The sequence below is a fragment of the Trichoplusia ni genome, chromosome 18 (assembly GCF_003590095.1).
Source record: "Trichoplusia ni isolate ovarian cell line Hi5 chromosome 18, tn1, whole genome shotgun sequence".
NCBI lineage: Eukaryota > Metazoa > Arthropoda > Insecta > Lepidoptera > Noctuidae > Trichoplusia > Trichoplusia ni.
Genome location: NC_039495.1, coordinates 7,894,623 through 7,906,828, shown reverse-complemented (window position 1 = coordinate 7,906,828; position 12,206 = coordinate 7,894,623). Strand labels below are relative to the sequence as shown.

Genomic DNA, 12,206 nt, shown 5'->3' with positions numbered 1-12,206 from the left:
GTCGTGGGCGACCTAGGAAGCGGTGGCGAGACGACCTCAACGCTTACCAACCAGGCTGGTTCCATGAGGCCCAGAATAGAGAGTCGTGGAAGGATTTGGGGGAGGCTTTTGCCCAGCAGTGGGACACAGTAGGCTAGGAAAAAAAAACAAAAGAAAAAACCATAATTCGAATTCAATAAACTTTTAGATATTTATCTGTGGTACTTACTCTCACCGCTCAAACCATTCGTTACACCATAAGCTCTTATAGAAACACTATTTCCTTAGAGGAAGTGAGACGGCGCTCTACACTGCGTATAACGCCATCCCTCTTCCACAACAACCACAGTTATAATCTAAGGACTCGAGCCAAGGGTACATGTCCTAATGAAGTACACTTCACTTCACAATAAGCTCGGCTGTCGAACTATCTGCCGCCGGTAGCTGATAGGATGGTATTGGACATCGCACAACTTTGTTCCACAGTTGTAGAGTTGTAGAGTTGGGCCTCAGAAAACCTCAGATATAGTTGTTCGATCCCGGCGTTTCCAAATCATTGGTTTTTGTTGTACTTACTTGTTAAGTCGATATCGATTACAAAGCGATTATAATACGGTGTTAAGTAGGTAAATTATTTTCTCAAAATATCTCTCTTTTATTGCATATTCAATGAGTATGAAATTGATTTTTTTTGCTTGATCTTTGATTCTCTTGATTCTTAATAAAAAAATCAACCAAAACTAAAACAAAACCGCACTCATCAAAAGCCAGACAAAAAAGCGCAAAAATATAAACTCTTTACTTAAATGCTTTCAATATTCCCAATTAATTTCCTTTCTAATTCATCAACTATTACTGCTATTGAGTTAGCCTTAACAGAGTCTTATAGTATTCGTCATCGCCTCTGGGAATGAACCGCTTAACCAAATTAACTCTGAATACATTCAGTAATTAAGACGCCGATACACCGACAGCCTAGTATTCGATCTAGAACGGAAGCAAGTCAGCAACTCGGTGCAGACACAACTAATCTTCGCGCGTTACCTGCTAGTTAGGAACTCACGTATACTACACTACACTCGACAGTCTTAAGTCGACACGAGATAGAAGTGACATCGTTTTGGTGATAATATTGCTTAAGTAACATACATATGCTTTAAATAAAAACAACGGAGCTTTTGATGGTATTTTATTAGAGCAAATGAAAGCTTTATCGTGTTAATCGAAAAAAGAATCAACAAAATCGGTTCATCCAGTACGGATTTCAGAGCATAAACACATTAAAAATATGATGAGTTGAGAATCTTTTCTTTTTTTTTTAAATTGGTTGTAAAGATTTCACTTTGTTGTAATAGTTTGACAAGTAATTTAAAATTGGCTGAACACCCAGGAGACTACCACATAAAGTAACCATTGTACAAGTAGGTATAATTGAGTCTGTTCTGTTGTTCAAATGGATACCATCCATAAAATATCTAATAAATGGAGTTCTTTTTACAGCGACTGTAAGCAAAAACGAATGAAAGATTTTCTTGCAGTGTAAAGTCTTGCTTGTGTCCAACAGACGTTCAATTTAGCGCTCAAGATTAATTCAAAGGTTCCTTTCACACTTACTAACTCCATCAATGTTTAACCTATTAAATACATCCTTTGAGGTTAGCTGTTAACTATTTGAAAGATACTTGCCTTTATATCTAATAGTTCCTCTGAACATAGTATGGGCGTCTTCAATACCGTAGAGTGCAGAGTACTTAGTGCTGTCTCTGTTGGGGAAGCCTTCGAATGCAAATCCAGGCAAGAAGTTTAGTTCTCGAGCCACGGACATCAGTTCACCTCCGCTTAATACTTCTACGATCTGCGCAAAGTAGGTACAATAAATTGATGTAAAGTATTAAAAAAAGTTAATTCTACTGATAACTAAAAAAATAATATGATAAGTAAATAATAATAAATCTTGATGGATTATGACTTAAAATTGCCACATACTATATGCGTAACAGCATGCGACATTCAAAATCGACCGACCTGTTTTTTTTTTGTCATAGAAGATTTTATTACCTGTCCTTTACTGAGATACTTGGCCGCAGATATGGTATTCAGCAATACGCCTCGAGGATTCCATGAGAATTTATATCTAAGAGCGTTGTCGCTAAATTCAGGTGCTGGCAATCCTATAAATATAAACAAAAATAATCATATCTTTTAAAAACTCTCTCTCCATTTAAATTGATACTGGCCAAAACTGTTGACAAAAAAATAAATAAACAAAAGTTGTTTTATTGTTTGTTTTTCTTGATAATGTAAATAAATCCAATAATATTTATAGTACTAACCTCCGCAATAAGAAACGAATGAATCAATCCTTCCTCCATGGTTCTGAATATCGTGAATGCATTCTAGCGCAAGCAGGTGATCGATGCCGGGGTCCAATCCAACCTCATTCAGGAAAGTAAGACCGGCATCCTTTGCACTACAGTCAGTAAAGACGATATTATAGTAAGCTATAGATGACAAATGTTCACAAAATGTAATAACATTACCAAATGCAGCCCGCATATGAGTAATCGCTCTTTGGGTCAGCCCGATTGACATTTTTTTCAGGTTTAGTTGTTGTTGTAGCTAAGATACCAGTAAAAGCTTAAAATTCGAGCGATAAAATTATATCAAAGAATTTATTACCTTAAAACACAAATAATAGATGGAATGTCAACAGGCTTCGGTTCGCGGAATTAAAAATATTACACAATCACTTACGCTTTATGCAGCTCCTGCACCTCAGGCCTAACATAAGAAGCGGTGACCATATGAGCTCCACTGTCAAGGCAAGCCCTCGCTACGTCACCGTGAAGGTCGTACGGCAAGAGAGACACGACCACTCGAGCTCGTGACGTCAGAGCCCGAAGAGCGGTCTCGTTCTTAGCGTCGAGGTACTCAGATGACACTCCATAGCGATCAGCTAGGGCATCTGCTTCTTCTTTGACCGCTGATGCTGTTAAAGTAAAAAAGGAGTTGAGAAGCAATCATAAAGGCACTTAAGACCCCGTTACTTAATAGATCTTGGTATTACTACAACATATCTAATGAACAAATTGGGACTGAATCTAATAAAACACTCGGAATGCTTTATTTAAAAAAAAAGTGGCGCTTTGCGATTAAAAACAAAAAAGGTTACACTGAGCTGTTTGCTATGAAAAGAAAAACTGTAAATATAGTATCTATAAGTTTTGGATACAAACCTACAGTGATGGCAATATTCTTGTCACGAGACAAATATTCCACAACCGGGGCAGACACTAGACCACTTCCCAAAATGAGGACAGGGGACTGTTGGTCATTACCCTCAACCTTGTGGCGGGAACGACTGAAAACATACATAGATAATACATATAGGTAATCAATGAAAACAAACAAAAGGTTTTAATTAATATTTAATATAAAAAATAAGTTTTGAACGTGACAAAATTAAAAAATGCCGTAGCCACACAGGTACTTTTAACTAAGTATTGGTAAGTTCTTCATTACTTTAGTTTTTATATTTAGAGTAGCATCCTAAAGTACAATAAAAACACTTAAATACAAACAGTTTCCAGATTGCGTTCGTGCTGGCTATGATATTAAAATCATAAAACTTTATGAAAGACGGACACATTTTAATATTAATTAAGCATAAATATTCTAAACTGTTAAGAACTGGTTTGGAAATGTAAAAAATGAATAAAACTTACGTGTTCGCCATTCTGAGTTCGTTGATATATTCGAAAGGCGGCGTCAATTTGCCGTTGCTTGTTATTATAGCCTGTAAGATGAATAACATTGATAACACAATACATAAACATAGGTATACAGTACTAAAAAAGATAACATGCCACACAAAGGAGGTTTTATTCAAGAAAAAAGAAGCGTTTCTTTTTTTAATGTCGGCAGCAAAATGTCGACTCTACATCTAACAAAATAATAATAAAGAGATATGCTTTATATTTATATATTAGTCTAAAAAGTATGAATCATAAATAAGTATGGAGTCAGATGCTAATATCAAAGAGCACTTGTTCAAACTAACTTGTTATATCGCCATTTTGACTCTACTTTTTGATCAAGGCCGTTATTTGTTTTTTGTAGTAAAACTGACGGTTTAGGCTTTATTTATTATTTGAAACATGACATAGTTTTCAAAGAACTCATCTCTTCTACATTTTTGCGTATAATGTGATGGGGTTATAAATAAAAGATTGGCCCTCGTTCACGTTTACAAAATTATTTATAGGTTGGTATTGAATTTTATATGAAATCTTACTGAGTAAGACAAAGATAAGGTACTTATTGGAGTAGGTCATGTATTATCTCATTAAGTCATTCCAATAAATGTAGGTATTAGATAATATCTTTACAACTTACTCCTTGAACAACTGGTGAAAAGTTATGTTCTTCCAATGGCTTAGTAGCGTCCGATTTCATAATATCTTCCGCGTATGGGTACAATAGGTCACCAAAGAAGTCCGTTGACTCACGAGGTAATTGTGTTGGCATATTGTCTATAGAACATACTAGAACGCCAGGCCCCTTGAAACTGAAAATAAAATTGAGCTTTGTACTCATCATCCCGTATGGTCTAGTGGCTAGGATACCTGGCTTTCACCCAGGAGGCTCGGGTTCGATTCCCGGTACGGGAAGTACACTTTTTGTGAAATAGCGGCATATTTATTAAGATTTACAACTTACATTTCGTACAATTTGTCATTAGAAACTTGTTAACTTAATTTGTTTAGTTGTCAATTTATTGTATAACGAATAAGTCACGTTTTTTATTCGCACGTATAAAAATTGTGTCTATTTTGTTTCAGAAAACAAAATTTTAATCATTTTTAAAATGGATGTAACTACTTATACACAAATGTAAGAATTTAAGTATGAATGAATGAGAATGCGATCAACATTAATTTGTTAATAGAATATTTAAATGCATATCAATGGTTAAAATGATGTTTTCAATTTTTGTTCCATATTAAAAAATACTGGATTTCTAACTACACCTATGGTTTTTTTTTATAAATCGACGTAAGTAGAAACGGGCTTAGCCAAAAACATAACAAACTTACCTTTTGGTATCCTTATTCCTGTCGGCGTCATAAAGACAGAAAGGCGTGTCAATAGTGGTGCACTCGTTCATAAACTCGATAGAGCCGCCGGGGTCAGCTGATATGTCGCAGATCGCCAACATTCTGTGTAGAGCAATGTTTACATGAAGAATGTTGCTTTTTGTCAAGCTGCCTAATGTCAGTTTTTTAAATTAGTATCAAAAGCGAGCATAAAAAAAAGAAATATCGAGAGCTTAAAAAATACAGCAAGTGTTTTGTTTTTACATAATACCAAATGTAAATTAACAAACATTTTCAGTACTTAAATTTCTTCGGTATAACCATCATTGGAGCAATTGACAATAGAGAAAAATCTTTATAGTGTACATAGTCTGGTCACCAAATATCGCCCCACTAAATGGCTAGGTACGTATTGTAGTTACCTGTGTGGCAGTGCAGGAGCTCCAACACTCTTGGGCAGCCATGGCGTGTGTGACGGCAGCAGCAAGTGCTTCGCGTCTGGGATCGTCAGCAGCTTGGGGCTGCCCACCGCCCAATAGATGCAGTTCACCAGAACGGACGTGTATGGTGCTATCTAAAACATTAAATTGCCTTGAAATTGGTAATTTTTCTTTTGGACTTGGTCGCAGTTGGGTTCGTTATGTACAGTATGTTAATAAAATAGTATAAAGCAGTGCTTCGCATATTTGAATGGATTGGACAAGTTGTTGACAGCGCTAATGTTCAGTTGAACTTTGGATGATTTTTTTACATAGTGTTTTAAGTTGCTTTTATAAAATAGGCAGAACTAGTTATAATGAAAAGAAGAAAAAAGTACCCACGCAAAATGTCAACTACAAAAAATATGTTAAGTTAATAAAATTGGAGAAAACTCTACACTATGACTATCTGAGAATGTAGATAGACCAAAAATAGATTCACATAAAATAACATAATGACAGTCTCCATGTACCTAGCGAATTTATAAAGGCTTAGTTGAGATAAATTGTATGATGTGATAAGCGGAGAAGTAAAATAGAAGAAAAACACATTTTGTAATACGACTCTACCATAATAATGTAGGACAGTTGGACATTTAAAACCAGTTTAAAAATAGTATTGGATAAATGCAAAGAAACAGTAAACAAAATAAGCTATGATACGATTTTGGTACTTCCTAAAATTAAAGCAAGTTTTAAAACATATGAATGGCCGATAAACGAGCAATCACTCAATTTTCATGTTTTGTTTGATTAGATATAATGACACAATTTGTTTTGCAAGTTTATTTTGTCTTTAATTGTTGATGAGATGCAAAGATAAAAATACGCGTACACATATGACCTACACAACAGATTTTATGGCAACTGCGTTGTGGCCTATTTATTTAGCGTTCTTATTATTTATCAGTGTGACGACAACATTAAGTCAGTAAAAATAATCAGAGAGATTAAATATTTGCTGGGGATACTTTAAATATGTTGTCAGATTGAGAACAGTCGACTGCTGACGTCAACTGTACGAAATGCTTAAAATTTAATTAAGACGAAAAACAAGAATTGAATTCGAAAGAAGATAAGACTGATGAATCTGAAGGGATATGAAATCCGAATAGAAGTTATAGAATGATTGTGAGGAAGTATGAAAACCGGCGTAAAATCCTACGTGCTTTCTACACTATTAGAACTTATAAATAAAAACAGCAAAAGATCTACTTCGTGTCTGAAACTCAAACTACTAAGGAGATAAGATATTTCAAATCTCATACCTTTTGCGCAAACGTGGAAATATATCTTTCAGGGTGCTCATCATACTCCTGGGCGTCATAACCACCTCCATTTTTCCTCTCTAAGTGATGTCTTCGGCGTACTTCGCAGCCATAAATTTTGTTTGGACCTGTAAGGATAACACAATTAAATTCAAGCATACCAACTATATTCTCCATGTTTTCAGGTGTTTCATTATAATAAGATAACTTACTGCCATGTTCAGCCACTTTTCTTAACATCTCTGGAGGAACATATTCGTGTGGTAACTCCTGGAATATTTCTTGACTTCCCTATGATCAAAGAACAATCATTTATCAAAATTTCACAAGATAAAAAGTTTAACTATCTACTTCTTTGAAAAATCCGAAAAAGCATTATTTTTTTGGTACCTGAGATACGTTTCCAGACCCGGTGAAAACAAATGTGATGGGGCCTAAAGATTTGGGCATCATACCGAGTGCGACCTCGTATCCCGCGTCCCTTATGGCTTGCCGGGCCATGCTGGAGTTCCTGTAGTTGTGTGAAGGTCCAATGTGCTGGAAATAAGAATAGGAATAAAGGAATAAAAAGGAAAATAGGATAAAATGAGATTTTACTAACGACGATTTTTCCAGTTGCAGGTGAGTTGGGATGTCAAGCCTTTAAAGACTTCAATAAATAAAGGCTAAATTTTACTCAAGATTTTCACAAAGTTCCCAGAAATTAAACTTATACCTGTGATTGTATTAGCAAACCCAATGATAGGGACTTACCATGAACGGAGTATGATGTCCAAGAGCCAGAAGGCGGAGGCCAATTCCATGTAGAATGTTAACCATGCCGGCAACGCCTGCGTACTTACCGAAAGCAACCACGCGGTTACCAGAGTCATCCATTAGCTTCTCATAGTCGATAAGTCGAATGTTCTAAAAAAGAAAAGCAATCATTATAACAACGTATTGCACATTGGGAAATACGAGTATTCGATGGCTGTGGTTACTTTTATTCACACCACGTTTGTCACATTCATGTTTAAGAAGGCAGGCAAAAAGCTCTGTTTACAGTTCTGTAAATATGTAAGAAGAAATTCATTCCATTTTGTCAGAATGGCTAAAACTATTTAGGCTCCATTAATTGTGAAGTGATGTAGACTCCTTACCTTTTTCAAAATGGCGTCTAACATTGGCATATTTGCTTCTTGGGCTTTTATGGTGTGTGAGAAGAAGCAGTAAGTCTTGTTGGGGATCAGAAGGTCTATCGGTGTCTGCTTCACTCCCAGAATAACGCTGGCCTCGCTTATGTCTTCTTGGACAATCGCTCCTGCATTTATGTAAGACTGAAAAGTAATATCTTATGAATAGCGTTTCTTCGCTTTTGGTTCGAAGAAGTGAAATGGCACCACACGTGTTTTACGGCGAGGTGGTTGTTGGCCCTCGGCGTGAGCTAACTTATTCACTGTGATAACTGATTTTCACATCATCATTCTGACATGATCGAAATAAATAAATTTAAGGTTGCTTCAGGCTTGTATAAAATGAAAATTGTAAAGTTCAAATACTTTCTCTTTGGGAAGCTATTTACCTGCATTGGATATGCTCTTCGGTTTGAAGGTTGCACAATAACTTTGACGCCCTGTCGAACCAGTCGGTTGACATTGGTTGGCGAGAAAGGTGCTCTCCTCTCCCATACTGACTGATCTTCTCGACGTATTGCAATAATGCGACTAGCCTATAGAAAATAAATGATTTATTTTGTGTTACTAATTTTCATAGCACTAATTGTATTTATAAATTGTTCTCAAATCAAAGGAGAAAAAATATATATTAAAGTTTTATGCAATTATAAATTGAATCTGAAGCTGATTATGTGAATTTCATAAAGTCGTAAATATTGCGCAATTATGGACGTCTTCAAGTTTTATGTTAAGTAATATCCTGAAAGATTGGAGATAAATTAATAGAAAAGTAGTAACATTTAAACATTAAATTAATGTTGTTGAAAGGCAGGAACAACTTATGAAGATAATAAAATTATGTAAATTATTTTCCTGTATTACTAAGAAAACACCTAAATCATGGTGATATTTACGGGAAAATACGAGACGTTCTACAAATCTCAAAACACATAATATATGTAAATACTTATCAGTGATTTGCCAACCTTATGAATGTTTATACAAGGTGTGTTATTATTACATCGGCTTATAATTCTAAATAAATCGTGAGTTCTTGACACACCCCAACGATAGTGGGTGTCAACAAGTTTAAGGTAACAAACAGAGATAATTAGAACAAATGACTGATAGTAGATGTGCTCATAAAAATATTCCATACGTAATGAAATATTATCATTGTGGATATTACGACAATAATTTATTATACTTTTATTTTCACTTTCTTTTTAAAGTCAGAACACCATTTAGTTTAATCATTTGCATATAGAAGAGGCTGGATAAAGATACAAAAAAAGTACTATAAAAAAGTAACTATGTAAAAAAGTTCTATTATTTTCAAACTTTAAAAAAATATGTGTGAAGTTGAACAAAAACGTTGCAAGGAATCTCTAATTTAAACAAGGAAAAATATAATAAGATAATTGGCGATTTTCCTTTAAGTAAAACTTCGAGATGCTCGTAAAAAAAATATTTAAAAATGTATTCATTACTTTGAAAATGTCTTCAATACTAACATAGTTATAAATTTCAATTCAATACTAACAAATAAACTGCACATTTGAGGCAAGATCTCAATTAAGATAAAGTGTGATTATAATAAACCATATCTCAATTTCGGAATGTAAAATTTTAGGAGAATGTTATTAAGAAAAACCCCACGTACGTTTGCCAGCGTGATCTTTTCATCAGGTACATATGTATAGATCTCATTAAGATAAAGTTATCATTTAAATTGTACAATTAAACGGTAAGTTCATATATCGGGCATCATAACAGTAACGATATCAGTTGCTACCTAGGAATTAAAATAACTCAAAACAGCCTACAGAGCAAATAGTTAAACAAAGTCAATATTGACCATGTTTGGGTATTACTTTCATTATCATTTCAAGGTTTTCTTTATATTATATTCAGTATGGAATATTGTATTTTCCACTTTTTTCTTGACGCTACTTAAAAGGTGTTTGGCCAGTGCACCGATAAAATATTTTTTAAAACAGACTTCTTGGTTTTCTTCTTAATTTTTTTTTTGTTGGTTGGCTCTATTGCCACTTTCGACGAATAGTTTACAAGCGAAATTATATAAATCCATGCAAAGATTTTTCGTAATCTTGCTGTAAAACTATGTGTAGGTATTGTTTTTGCATCATCCGATGTTACAGATATTTATTTTATATTACACTAGGTATATATTAAGTACAAACATATAGGTACCCTCGATAACATTATTACATCATTCGTAGCTAAAGTTATTTGGGTTAATTAATGAAACTGATATAGGTATACCGAGTTGGTTGATAGTTACCTATCTTAAAATGATGATAGTGGCTCGGGGAAATGCTTACTCATACATGCTTAGTGATTGCAATGCATTGGCACAAAGTTTACATTACAAGAATATGGAAAAGAGAAGATGTGTTATTGTTTTATAACCACCATTAGGTTAATTATGTTTTTGGTAATAAATTATTTCATATTTATGTAGACGCACACATCAATAAAAACACTTTTCGTATACCTTATTCACTAGTGTAAACAAAACTTTCGCTAGATATCTCTGTGCAAGTGCTACGCAAAAACTTCGTAGATTAAATCGTAGCAACGTGCGAAGATCGCTTCTTTTTACTAATTTTATTGTATATAAATAGAGAGATCATAATTGGGTCAACATAACTTTGATTATTTTTCTCTCCTCTGGACAAAATTATACGAGTAATTACTTACACAGCCCACGTTTAGTTGTTTGTTTTTTTTTTCTATATTTTCTATTTAACTGTTATTTTATTTCGGATTTAAAACATTGGTTCCACATTTAAATTCGCATATTCCTCCCGTCATTTATGTGAACTGGCCGACTGTAACCCAAATGAAAAATTAAAAGCTGCTTACCTTAGCTGAGGAATAATACACTACATGTTTCAAATAAAGGCTCTTCGACCGAAGAGCCGCTGATTTGTGTAACATAATAACTTAAAACAAAACGTCGCGAACTTTATTAATAAAATTATATATTAATATGTGCTAACGATAAAAGCGTTCTGTATCTTACGAGGCGTGTCAGTTATCTATTTTGTTCTCCGTACGAAATAACGAAGCTCCTTTGAGAAAACATTACAATCGTCATGACGTTATCACTTGTGATAGTGATACCGCATTTGTTTGCGTACCATCTCAGATTGTTTTCGTATAATTAGGAACCAATACTGAACATTAGTCACTTTAGGATAGCATTAAGACATACAACGGACAAAAGCTCTATGGGTAGGTACCTACTTATTATGCGCTGACAAATCAATTGCTTTATTTTCTAACTTTATTTATTTTTAGTGACATACTTAATTCTCTCTGGAGATCTTTAAAAATTATTAAACTTATACATTCAATAAAGGACCCCTAATTTATCAATGAATAACTGACGCTAAATTATTTTTTTACAGTCTTACCTACGCCTGATATATATTTACTACTAAATAAATGTGTTTAACGAAGGCACTTCTTATGCCAATCTACTAGTTGTTTAAGGGTTTAAAAGTAAACCTCTCATTTACGTTTAATTTATATTTTTTTGGTTTTATAACAGCGTTTATTTTTGTAAGACTTATTATATTATTATTAATTTATTTTTGCATATCTACTAGTAAATATTCTCGCGCGCCATAAAAAATCTTTTGAAAGCGTCAACAGATGCAACAACCATACAGAATCGACAGCCTAGTGGAATGACCTAAGACTGCCAAGTCAAAGGTCGTACATTAAAATCCTGGCACGCACCAATGTCTTTTCAAATCATGTTTTTTTCCAGGATGATGTTTATAAACTACTTCAGAAGAATCATAATAATTTCTGGAAGAGCGTAGTTTTTTTTTAAGTCCGAGATCTCACTTTTTTTCGATCCGTCTGTTAGTTTCCATGGCTTCACTATCTCATAAAAAACGCGTGCGATGGTATTCTTGAGACTTTCTGAGTACCAGGAGGGATACACATTTTGCTAAGAAAAAGGTTAAATAAAGTAGGTATAGGGGATCTACCTACTTTATTTAAGGGAACGTGAAACTGCTCTGTCAAGATATTATTTTTTCGACAGAGGTACTAGCTTCATTCCGAGAATTAATACATAATTTACAGTGAATTAGTAATTTAACAGGATCCAACGAGGTAACAGATTGAATATATTTACGCTACTTCACCTATATTATGAACAAGGTATCATAAAAGACGAAAGATTGAAAA

The 12,206-nt window shown here is 34.2% G+C and overlaps 1 protein-coding gene and 1 non-coding gene across 2 annotated transcripts; one reads left to right on the top strand and one right to left on the bottom strand.

The window, feature by feature from the left end:
- Positions 1-1,642: 1,642 nt before the first annotated feature.
- LOC113503145 (alpha-aminoadipic semialdehyde synthase, mitochondrial-like) lies at positions 1,643-11,147 on the bottom strand. The gene is made up of 16 exons (XM_026884963.1): positions 10,866-11,147; positions 8,384-8,530; positions 7,962-8,138; positions 7,576-7,728; positions 7,213-7,359; positions 7,035-7,113; positions 6,823-6,950; positions 5,498-5,649; positions 5,076-5,198; positions 4,375-4,546; positions 3,705-3,775; positions 3,216-3,340; positions 2,734-2,968; positions 2,313-2,449; positions 2,038-2,150; positions 1,643-1,834 (listed from the first exon to the last, which is right to left on the bottom strand). The coding sequence occupies exons 1-16, from the start codon at positions 10,938-10,940 to the stop codon at positions 1,643-1,645; spliced, it is 2,226 nt and encodes a 741-aa protein (XP_026740764.1). The 5' UTR covers positions 10,941-11,147.
- Trnae-uuc lies at positions 4,578-4,649 on the top strand. The gene has a single exon. It is a non-coding gene; the product is annotated as a tRNA-Glu (tRNA).
- Positions 11,148-12,206: the final 1,059 nt, after the last annotated feature.

Coding starts and splice junctions, on each gene's coding strand:
- LOC113503145 (XM_026884963.1), bottom strand. CDS start 10,940: ATGTTACACAAATCAGCGGCTCTTCGGTCGAAGAGCCTTTATTTGAAA. Junction 2,450..2,733: donor GTGCAGGAGCTGCATAAAGC/GTAAGTGATTGT, acceptor TACTGACTGTAG/TGCAAAGGATGCCGGTCTTA. Junction 2,151..2,312: donor ATTCGTTTCTTATTGCGGAG/GTTAGTACTATA, acceptor TTATATTTATAG/GATTGCCAGCACCTGAATTT.